At 29.4% G+C, this 12,804-nt stretch overlaps 1 protein-coding gene across 7 annotated transcripts in view; it reads right to left on the bottom strand.

Moving 5' to 3' along the window:
* Positions 1 to 457: 457 nt before the first annotated feature.
* Positions 458 to 12,804, bottom strand: part of LOC132746622 (uncharacterized) — a 65,379-nt gene continuing 53,032 nt past the window's right edge. For 3 of the 7 annotated variants that reach the window (XM_060735839.1, XM_060735835.1, XM_060735840.1), the window contains exons 2-5: positions 6,249 to 6,517; positions 3,367 to 3,541; positions 1,903 to 2,138; positions 458 to 1,006 (exon numbers count right to left, since the gene is read on the bottom strand). In XM_060735839.1, the coding sequence (XP_060591822.1) occupies positions 773 to 1,006; positions 1,903 to 2,138; positions 3,367 to 3,541; positions 6,249 to 6,380 (777 nt within the window). In that variant the 5' untranslated portion in view covers positions 6,381 to 6,517 and the 3' untranslated portion in view covers positions 458 to 772. Of the gene's footprint in view, positions 1,007 to 1,902; positions 2,139 to 3,366; positions 3,542 to 6,248; positions 6,518 to 9,235; positions 9,316 to 10,048; positions 10,306 to 12,628; positions 12,770 to 12,804 lie in introns of those variants that run through there. The other 4 variants (XM_060735838.1, XM_060735836.1, XM_060735837.1 and 1 more) reach the window with 4 other exon arrangements.

Genomic DNA, 12,804 nt, shown 5'->3' with positions numbered 1-12,804 from the left:
AATTTAATTGAAATCTTTGAAATTCTTATTGAATATGTCTAATTTGAATATAAAAAAATGAATAAACTGTGTTTTGGAAGCTACGTTTCCTATTACAGGACAGGTAAATATGGTCTTTTCTTAAAAAAAACTGCCAGTTTTTTTAACGATATTATATATTCAAATTGTGACCACCTATAGTGTGTTGTGTTTTATACGTGATATATCTACTTTGTGTGGTCAAAACATGTTAATTTTTATATTTACAAAAAGACTATGTAGCAAATAGCAATATTTTCTGATATCAAATTTGAGCACAGTATATCTTTTAACATCTAATAATATTGCTTTATGTAGGTTTATTTGACAATTTTGTATAAAGAACAATTTCGCGTAATAAATATAGTTTATATGAGTATTTTATTATTATTAATTCATTTTTAATGAATCCACATTATCAATATGTATATGATACAGAGTGCCCATTTTAATGCACATTAAGTTTCAGAAATGAATATAGCTTTTTCTTCTGCCAAAATGAAAACCATGAATTTCATATGGTTGTAATTATGGACAATGTTTACAATTCAGAGTAATAACTCTGAATGTGACATTACAAAATGTATGTGTCATACAGGTACAAAATATTTAATAACTGTTAATGTACGGACGTACGCAAAACGCACAGGAAGCAACAGATGGTTCAGCTTAATGGCCGATGAGTTTGGAAACTGGTAAGAACAATTTCAATAGCAAATCTTTCATGAGATGACTATACAGTGTTGTAAGGTAATCAGAGAAGATATTCTATGAATATACTAACACGATAATCAGTGAGAAATCTTTGAAGAAGGATATCTCTCTTCCTTTTGGCGGTTGTATACATAGTGCCTGGTTCGCCGGGAAGGTGACGAAGAAACGGCAAATTCTTTAGCAAGCTTTCAATTCTCGGATTTAGCAATTTGTTTGACCAAAAAACAAAGTCAGAAATAATTTTCTGATCATTATCGGCACATTGACCTGCAATCTGGAAAGGAGTAGATACATTACATTATAAGTTACATGAATTCCTTTGCATAACTATATTCTGGTAATAATATTGTGATACATTTAACAAAACGTTTATTCCTGGCATTTTAAACTTGTATTTATGTTGAAAATCATGGAATAAATAAATACGTATTGTAACATTGAATTTGAAACATAATTTATGTTTTCCACAATATACAACAAAGTATAAGGGCATTGTTCAAGTACATCTTTATCTCTGAATATCGAATTAAACGTTCAAAGTAGTCAAATTAACACTTTGTTTTGTGTTTCATGTTTTTGTAAAGTTTAAAGAATTTTGAGTTTATTGTTTTCTTTTTGCACATTGTATTCATATTGCAATTGTGTGTTAAAACAGCAACGAATAGCTACGTATTTCCGTTTTCAAAAAGGATAGACATGTGTAAAATATTGTTGTAATTATGGATCCAAATAATATTAAAGACTAATCACCTGATTTTGACTTCAATATAGTGCACTAACTCGTTTTAATGTTACAAATTGCCAAAAAGTAAAACGAAGCAAAAGGTTGCCGGGCTTTATGGTTAATACGTAACGTTTTGGAAACTATTAAAGGACACAAAAGAAATAATAAAAAAATAAAGATTAGGAATAAATGCATCCGTATGCTTACAAATTTTCGTCAGACGTTTATATCTCATACGAATTATTGCAAATGATATAATTGTTAAATGAGTAAAATTCAATATCATAGCAACCTTACTCCCGTATGTTACACAGAACAAAATATAAACAGTTAGGAAGTAGGTATTTAAAACCAAACAGCAGATTAAAATGTTCAAAACAATAAGTATCCATTGGTTCCCGCTACGAAAACTGTTCAGAGAATTCGAACAAATTTTAGTTACATACCAACATCGTTAAGGTTTTAGCAATTATTGATTCAACGCTCCTTCTAGGACAAAAATCCTTTCCAACTTTATCTTTAAAAGCATCAATTAGTTCCTCTAACTCTGCTTTTAGTTGAGCACTAGACATTGAGGGCATAAGCCCTTTGTGCATGACGCTTTTCAGCTTGAACGTTCTTTCGTTGTATGGACCAAGCAATATATCAGCATGCCCATATACCAGGTATGTACCATAAAATCCTGTGTAATATAAAAGTATTATAAACATATTAATATACAAATGTGTTCTACACATGTTTTATAAAATGTTTTAACAGACACACATCTGAAAAACATATTGTTGAATAATAATAATTTATTTACCCAATAATATACATGTAACTATATTTAACTTTATTTAAATTTCATGGATATCGCTATATGGACCAACCTAACAATACACAAAGTATGTGCAAGAAAACTCTATCGAAGATAAAAAGCATAAACAGTTGATGCATTACGAATGATAAAATGAATTATCATAGTTTGGATGCAACAAAATATAATCTGATGCATGCATAGCTAACAATCGTGTATAGAAAAATATTTAAGAGGTCTTGATGAGTTTAATATAAAGGAGAGGGAGATTAAAAATAAACTGTCTAGCACTCTTTCTTATGATTCGGCATGTTTTTTTGCTTTGTTAAGTATACGCCACTTCATTACAATCTTTGAACCAAGAGATTATGGGAAAGGGTTACCAAAACTATATTAATTTTGATAAGATTGTTTTGCTAGTTTCATGCTTTTTAATTACTGCCAAATGAATTGAGAAAATAAAACAGACGTTTTAAGATATTATCAAGACAGCAATGCTATACTTTATGAATTGTATTTTGATAACAACTTAACAACGTTATCATAAAACGCTTACAAACCTCTCCATTTAAATAACTTATGACTTTATGTTGTATTAACACCAACATAAAAGATACATCATATTAAGATATAATATTGTATGATTATCAAATAAATCAAATTCAATTGTTTCATAAATTTATTTTACTACTTTAGTGATTTGTTTTATAAAATTATATTTCATGTATGATTATTGCAGTAACATTGTAAAATAGTTATGATTATTTCGTTTAAATTAAAAATTATTTTGATATTAGAATTACTAAAATAATATTGTCCATTGTCAAATAGATCACGTATACAATATAACTTATGTCATGAAACGACATGTTGTTAAAACTTGTACATTTTGCTTTGTCATTCCACGCCACCTCTCCCCCACTTCAGAACCGGCTTAAGCAGAATTCAACATTTAAACATGAAATAGTAAAATTTTGAATTAAGAAACAGATGTGTTCATATGGCGGTTATCATGGAACCTATCAGGTGACAAAGTAGTGCCATTCCATGAAAAGCTGCGTATGGTCCCAAATTAATAAAAAGTGTAAACTTGTGTCCAAAACCTAATTACCTTTTGCTTTGTCATTCAGCGATTCTTCAAATTTTGCTGTATCGAAGGCTTTTCTCATCACTTCTGATGTGTTTAATATAACAATATTCCTCCGCAATAATCGGATGTGTACAACTGGTCCAAACTTCTCGAAAATGCCATGAAGACTCTTGTGCACTCCATTTATGTCTAAGTCCTGTCCACACAAAAATATAAGGTTAATATTTTCATTAGTCTCCAATCAGGCATGTACGCTATTTATTCATTCTGCTTTGCAACATGTTTAATGATTTTTCGTATTTTCAGATGGTGTTTTAATCTGTTTGTATGTCATCAAGGTCGCTTTGACATTGTCCATTACTCATACAAATATGTTATAAGAATTTTATTTATCAATTTAATACATCAAATAAGGCGATGTGTTTTTCTTGATTGTTTGTTTTTTCCATTAATAATAACATGTCCACTTGTACTTGTTTGTTTTAGAGATTATCATTGCGCGTAGTAATATGTCACTTGCAATAATGACATAATTATCAAACATCTTAAGTATAGTTTCCGCCAAATATTATGTCATAATGTCATCTAATCATTATGATCAACATTTTTGTTTTGAGAGACTTTCATACTTATCATTGACAAAGGCTGACATAATAATTAAATAAAATGACATAGTATAATGAGATATATAAAGTAAACAGATCAACAAAATAAAATATAGAACAGTCGTCCTCTCAAATGAATTCAAATCTTTGAAATACATAAAGTTTGCGAAATGACTTTAATAAAGTTTCAAAGTTTCAAAGTTTATTTCAATCAAAACCATTAGGCTTAAAAGCCCATGAGGCATACATATACAAAACTTTATGACGAACAGTTTATATATTTAACAATAATTTCATTTTAACAATATATCTTGCAAACAAAGTTTACTTTGGAGAAGGTTTTTTCAACCTTATTCACCCTTACCAATTGTGACATATTTCGAACTAAATTTCATGTTACCTCTTTCCAGTTTTAAAGTCAACCTTTTAACGAAACGAAACATAAAGGCGACTGACTGGAGTGAACATAATACTAAGATAAACTACATGACCAATGTACTTTTCTGTGTTATAAGACCATTGTGCTACATATGAAAGACAACTTAACACAATACACATTAATATCCATTATATAGATACAGCACCAAAAGTGATAATGCATTCGATAAATTAAAACTTTACATGATTAACAATCTAGATAAATATTTGTATAACATATACCTTATTTCAATTACCATATAATATTTCGTTACGTTTTTTAAAAGCAGTATATATGAAAGTTCCAAGCATTCTTACTATCATCTGGTTTTCGTTATTCATCAATTCTATAAATTTGTACATATTTGGCCGTCGCCAATATTTTGATAATATATATTTATGTCTAAGTTCATCGTACAACTTGCATTCAATAATAAAATGATACTCGTCTTCTAAGACGTTACAAAAGTTACATAATCTTTCATTTACTGGTATAGTCGCCGGTCTTGACCAACGACCTGCTTCTATTTGCAGTCTATGTGACGAAACTCTTAATCTAACAAAAGATTGACAAAATTTACTATTTGTAAAGTGTTCTAAGTAAGGTTGAAATCTAAAATTTGAAATAGTTCGATAAAACAATGCTCTACTAGAACTTTCTAATCTATCATGCCAATTCTGCTTGAACTGATCGTGTAATCTTTGTTTAGCTAATGACAAAAATAAATTACTATTACCAACATTTTGTTGCAACCATACATCATAAAATCCAAGTGTACAAAATAAGTTTTTTACTAAAGAGCACCAATTTACTTTACTCGGTGCATTTTCTAAATCATTTTTGAGCATATTATATACCAAAGACACATATTTATTTTCTTCTGTATGTACAACTTTGACCCAATATTTTATTATGTTATAATAGTGTATTGTCTTAAAACTAAATCTACCTAGTTCACCGTAAATAAAATCATTTTGTGTGGTCTTTTTCACTCCAAGTACTTTCTTGCAAAACTGTAAATGTACCCTTTCTATTGTCAAATTTTTAGCAAAACCACACACTTCACTTCCATAATTTAGAATAGGAGCTACTAATTTATCAAATAAATCAAATTTATGCTTAGGAGTTATATATGTGAATTTATACAAATATTTGTTTAACTTAAAAATAGCTTTTTGAGCTTGTCCAGCTAGTGTACTTTGTGCTGTAGATAAAGATCCACCACTTGTAAAAACAATACCTAAATAAGTAAACTTACTAACTATTTCAATTTCTTCATCGTCGCAATAAAATTTAAGATTTCTAGGAATGGTTCCACCTCGTCTAAATATCATTACTTTTGTTTTTGTTGTGTTTACTTTCATTTTCCAAGTTTTACAATAATCTGCTAATAAATTTATATTCTGTTGCAACGCCGAAACATTTGGTGATTATTTTCCGTAATGAAAAAATTAGTATAATAGTTTTCAAAAAAAATAGAAGAATAAAATTTATCTTGAACCCATGTTTAAAACAATGTTACATCATAGATTTAAAGCATGTTGTTAGTTAATTACTGATATAAAATAGCCCTGAATATGAAATAACGTGTATATAACTATACTAATTGCCGAAGAACAGAAAAAGCAAAAGTTGGTTTAGCTTTGTGTTATCTTGCCTATGTCTTCCTGCTCGTAAACCGTAACGGCACTTAAAAAAAACAGACGGCTTTCACGAAATACAAGCTATACCTTTTAGGTCTAATAGGCCTTTGAAGAAGTATTATACGTCTATTGGACCAGCTTTGCTGATTATTACCGTGTTGAAAAGCAATATATTGCATGTAAAACACATAAGTAATAAGCAAATGATTAAAATTAAAGCTAATATAGAAGTTTCACCTTAAAATTTCCAAAAAGCGACGTTGGCGTTGGTCCAGGTGGCAAGTTTGGTGGGAGCTTACTTGAATATTTCTTCCACAGAAAAGCCAAAAACGCTATAGCAACTCCCGTCAAGGCTAGTTCTGAGAACATTGTGGCTTGTTCTCAGTTAATCCTTGTAGATTATATGTACATCAGATGTCAGTCTCTTATGTATCACAGACTTTTTCCCATATGTAATATGGTGTCAATCTTTTTCTACAGTAAGTTTAAACTCCAATCACTTCTTTCTGGAATTAAAATCATAAAATCAATTTAAAATCAGAAAGTATTCCAATTTAAGATAAATATAAATAACATTACTGTTTAAGATTGTACAAATACATGTATCGTTAAAAACATTCACCGTGATAGTATTGAAATTTTCTACAAGCAAAGTCCATTCCTACACATTGTATTCGCCCACAGTTCTTAATAAAATGTTTCTGTGCAAAACAATGATATGATACGTCTCAAATATCCCTAGCAATCAATTGTATGTCTTTGCGGTCATTCGCGATCCTCAGGTCCATTTTCAACCATTTAAAATGACAAAAATTCCAACATTATCAAGAAAAAGAAATCAGAATATTTAACAGCAATAATTCTGCGTATTGAAATTTGCAATTTAAGTTCAAGATTTTTATCTTAAAAACCATCATCAATGTCTTACTGCTAGAAATACAATGAGGAAGCGTTACATTTTTATGAAATACCTTGTTTCTTCCTAGTATGTGTTTTCTTTCAAACAATCGTTTTCTATATGTTTAGAAAAATCACTATATAAAATTCCTAGAAATGTTTGTTTTATTTATCTAAATCTAGCGGAGAAATAAGTTTAGCATCCGTTTTTTTCTGATTGCCAAACATGCCAAAGGCTTTCCCTGATAGGTTTGCTGATATTTCTCTATAACAAATGTCACATGTGCCGTATTATTTGAGTAGAATAGCGTACACTTATCAAGTCTTGTTGTAATTATATTATTCTGTTTAACGATGGCCTGAACCTTTTATCTCACAACAGACTTTCATAAGTCTACTTCAGTTTAGCTCTTCGGTGATTTAAGACATGAATAGTATTACACTAGGAGACATTTTTTCTTCCTTTATCGCTTTAACGTCACTTTAGTAGAAGTATAAATAATTTATATTTTTCCCAGGGTATCATGTAATGGCTTTTAACACTTTAGTTTTTGGAAGATGAGTAGTATGCATATTTCACAAGTTCTCGTAGATGTAAGACCAATGGGCAGAAAAGGTCTTAGTTGTTAACTATAAGCAGAGGTGTAACACATATATATGCTTACTCTATCTAACCCTAATATAATTTGAAAATTCAAAACATACTCCATAACAAATACCTTTTTATCAATGTCTATATGAGCACTTTGCTATGTTTATTGCTCGTTCATTCATATGTAAGTACGTGTCAAACAAACTATAGAAATTCTCACTCTTGAGGAACGGCAGTGATCTATTACATACAGGAAATAGTTCAAGAGTTGTATCATCTTCATAATAATCTAATAACATACGAAGCTATTTTGTTTTGTATTGTTTAATATCCTGTTTTGACTGATGTACACTCATGGGCAATTGTCCTGAAACTTTTAATTTCATTCATAATTTTAACATAATCTTTGTTACATAATATGCAATCTAATGATACTGTAAATTGGGTTTTGCGATCAAAATCTAGGACTTACTCGTAACTAAACACTTAGCGTACATGAATGTCAAAAAGATTCATCCTTCACTGACATTTTAAGGTTTGTCATGATTATTCATGATAAATTGTGTTTTTGTGGTAATGAGGCGTGTGCCAGCGTAACGATCGAATTCCTTATAAGCTTACACAAATTAAGTTATGAATCTCAATTAGTGTAGACAAATAGTTACAAATTGATGACAGAACTATTTTTAATTGGACAAAAGAAGTCAAAAGATAGTTTACGGCTTTGAAATAGTCATGGTAGATAATTATCAAACAGGTGTGATTTAAAAAGATAGAGAATAAAAGTCTAGAAAATTGAATCTCGAAGTTGGATCATCTCTTAGCAATTAGACTGTTTTAATTCAATAGTATGATGAACAAAAAACTACTAACAAATGTATTGCAAATCATTTCAAAGTCAAAATGTAACAGAAGAAAAATAAGAAAAGTTACGCATAGTAATAGTAATAATTACGAATAGTAAATAATAATGGTTTATTTATCAGAATTATGTGAAGAATTTTCGTTGTCCAAACGAAAAAAGAAGGAAAAAGGAAACAAAATGAAAGAAAGATTCAAAAGAAAAGAAAGTGTATACATAATTATCTTTATCTGAGTTGTTTATATAAAGTATAAATTGGAAGATATGTGACAAGAAAAGCGTCTCAGCAAGATCTGGCTAAATCTATCAGATTGAAAATGTCGCGAACAACAACTGTTGTAACAACGTTCAATTAAATCAAATAATCTTTAAACACTACACAGTTCATTATCGCAACTTTTTGCTACTTACCACTTTAGCATTCATGAAACAAACCTGAGAAGTTTCAAACTGTGCTAACCATAGGTAAGAATATTGATGTGAATTTGATGTAGATAATATCATTTATCAAACGGGAATGAGTTATCAAATTCTATTATACGGCTCGATAAGTGGTAATGAATAACGTTGAGCAACTGTTTAGACTAACATTCTCTTACATAATAATTTGTACAGTTATAAACGCTTATTTTTTTAAAAAGATGATTACTTTTCTTAAAAATCTTTAACTATAATATTGAACATTATTTCAGGTAGTAAGAACTTGGATTAATTCACACAACTGTCAAGTTGGCAACATTGATCTATAACCTACTTCATACCATGAATGATAAAAATATGTCATAATGAATTGTTTATAGTATAACAATAACATACAGTGTATATCAAAAATATTATAACATGCTAAAATTAATTAAAGTAAGTGGTACATACTAAAACTTGAAAAGTTAAACCATCCAATTTCAAACTTGTAAACAAATTTATTGAAATGAATCAGTTTATATGGTCAATATCGCTACATTTACAAATAAAGGAAGTCTGTACTTTTCTGTCGGTTAATATTTGTTTAATGTTTATTACGGAAATTGATAATTGGAAAGTAATTGTTGACCACTTTGAGCACTAAATGTACTATTAAATATAGATAACAAAAATTCAACACAACACTACCTGTCTACATGAAACCATAATTTCATGATCTTGACAATGTTAAACACCTAAGCACTGATTTTGTTGGGTCTTTATTTTCTTTCTCTATCTTTCTCTTTTTTAAGATACTTTATACTATTACTTGAATTGCAGTTCACCACTTCTCTTTTATTTTCAAACACGCTTTTCCTTTGCATTGGTTTAATACGATCGTATCAGTTTCCTATACAAAGACTGTTGATTTATACAGAATTTACTTTCGCTAGGTTGTGTATGAAGCTATACGCTTATAGATACACGTTCGAATCCGTTCCTGAAACCAACCAGTACCGAACAATGTATGTAATATTTCTTGCTCAAAGAAACAACAATCTGGCTCTAACTGGGTTCGAAACCATTCAGCTATCGATCATTAGATTACTAGTCCGACGCAGTAACCACTCGGCACTGCCGCCACTCCAATATACGGACCTTAGAAGTTTAACTTAAATTTTGATTTCTCCTCTGACATAAGGTTCATCGATAGATTCATATCCTTATGTTATAACATTTTTAACTTTATAAATTTTATCTGATGTGGTTGTTTTCTGTACTTACTAATTAGACATATAGTATATCTCGCTGTCTACTTCCTTTCACGAAACTTTATTCCTACATTAAATAAATTCCTTCAACAGTACATGCAGTAATAACTATTATAATGTACATTACTTCTGAAATAGCAGCCTATCGTTCTTTGAATGTCACTGACATATAGACCGCCTTTAAAGTTACACTCTTAGACATTGAAATGAGCTCTAATTTATCAAATATTAACCTGACCAACGCCAAGGAATCTACCTTTTATATATATACAGTAGGTGTGCGTCAGATAAATGACAATAAGCATATGTTGTGATGCAAAAGATAAATACTAAAACCACTTTATGATAAATATCTTTTTTTGAATATGGGTATAAAATGAATACCACAAGGTCCGGGTGCTATGGTAATTTTTGAAGTGAATCTGATACGATAAATTCTTATCTACTGGTACATTTATATAGATTTATATAGGCGTGAATTAATTAAATTTTGTTAATAGCATAATAACACACTGGTGTTAAAAAGTGGATTTGAAATAGTGTTTAGAAATACGTGAATTTAAAGTGCTATGTTGCCATCCTTTATAAAAATGTAAGAGATTAAAATAACGCTTTCTTATCACTTTATATGAACCAGACATCTTTACTAGACACGTTTGTTTCATATTGCCTATTGTTATTAATTAAAGCTCAAGGTAGACATATTCACCTCAACACATAAGATAAACAACGTTAATTACTTGAAAATGAATATGTGTAAGATTAACATATAAATAAAACTATAATGTTAAAACTTAAAACTTTAATTGGTAAGGGAAAACTACAGATCGTCTAATTGCAAGTTATCATACATGTATTTACTTTAAACAAGCCATTTTATGTTGTACAAGGCATTAATTCTTAAGATAACATAAACCTGGAGTACAATGAAACAATCGCTATGTGTGATTTGCAAATAACATATAATATAACTGTTATTGCAATAAGAAACGCTAGAGCATTTCTGAAATGGAACTATGGAAACAATTTCCAGTTTTTTATCATTTAAATGACTCATTTTTTATAATAAAGAAAACAACGATAGCAAAATAAAGGTTGCCTTCCTTTTGTTAAGGTTTATCCAGACGTTATAACAATGTGTTTAATTGATTTTTGTCCCTTCTTTATGTTTCTATTTGTCTGCGATATTTCTAAATTATCAAATAATCGGTCAATAGTAAACGGCGATAATCGCATTTTCATTTTTCCACGGAACACTTTTATTACGGATTGCAAATTTGTTATCAAACATTTTGAAAGGCTAGTTTCAAACTTGCCTATAGCTGCGGTATAAAATGAAATGCAAGAAAAGAAACGGTATATTCAAAATTTACAGTCAAAACTGTCTTAAGCAGCCAGCTAAGGAATGCAGTCATTTTGGCTGCTTAAGACAGGTGGGTGATGAATGGAGGGTCCAGTTTTTTTTATCCAAATACATATTATTAATATATTTGTAAAATAAATATAAATGACGTATAAATAAAGCAATCTGATTCATCATCATAATCATCGCCATCATCAGTTTTTAACCATTTACAAACGTATGCTATTAATGGTTTTACATGTACACTAATCCACCATAAATTAAAAATGTCAATAGTTGAAACTTATTATCCCATAAATATATTTATCTTTTTTCACAATAGTTCAAAATCAGTAATTTTTTATTCACAAAAAAATGACAGTATTTTTTAACTTTTGATCACTAGAACAATGTGTACACATCATCTCAGTTTCGGCACTTCCTATGCCACTTATTCATTTTTGATATTAATGTCGGAGACTTGTGCATACTAGTTATTGTACATTTGTTTTTCCTCGTTCCATGTTTGTTACATAACTTTAAATATCATCCAGCAGTTTTTTCCCAAAATTATGTAATATGTTCCCAAGATTATGTAATTTTTCAAAAATAAACCTTTTCTAGTTAAAATAAGTGACAGAAATTGCATTAAAATAATACTTATATGTAATGACATTTCTGAATAACCTTGAGAAAAAAGTTTAAACTTTTCCTCCTGTTTTGCTTTATATGATTTATATGTTTAAATTCCTTTTTTTCTGTTATTTTTCAGTGTCTTAAAGTTATACAATATAATAAATGTCATTTATAGTTAAAACACTCAAGGGAATTGCATATGTTTACGTGCTCTGTGCAAAGTTGTAAGTATGTTGGTATATTTCAATAATGGCGTCTGTACTGAAGTACCCTTTTAATAACATGGACATGTTAGCGGTTTCAGTAAATTTATAATTCTTTAATGTCCAACAATACGATGTATATCTTACTACTATCACATGAAGATTTAATAATTTTTTCTCAGTTATCTTATATATTGCAATGAATATGAGGTTTTGCTGACCGCTTGTTACGACATGGTAATAACCCCACCCCCAACTGACATCCCTGCTACAAATAAACCCTTCACTTTGCCTTAATTATACTTTAGAAAGAAATCCGGTTATTTACCGATTGCTCTAATAAAAATCTCTAAAATAATAGCATTGTGAAAATAATCCTTAAAATAATTTTACATGATTATAAACTACTCACGTTATATATAATTAAATTGTCCGTATTCACTTAACAGTATACAGTCATGTTTATCAGCAAATTGCATATTAACGCAATTAATTATTTTGACAACGTTTTTGATGATTTTCGTAAAATATCCGATACCTTGGAGATATCAAAATACACATACGGTTATAAGTCCTTTGCTAACAATT

Source organism: Ruditapes philippinarum, unplaced genomic scaffold (assembly GCF_026571515.1).
Source record: "Ruditapes philippinarum isolate M1 unplaced genomic scaffold, ASM2657151v2 ctg1759_1_1_1_1, whole genome shotgun sequence".
NCBI classification, from domain to species: domain Eukaryota; kingdom Metazoa; phylum Mollusca; class Bivalvia; order Venerida; family Veneridae; genus Ruditapes; species Ruditapes philippinarum.
Note: the sequence above shows the minus strand (reverse complement) of the source record. Positions and strands in the feature narration are given on the sequence as shown.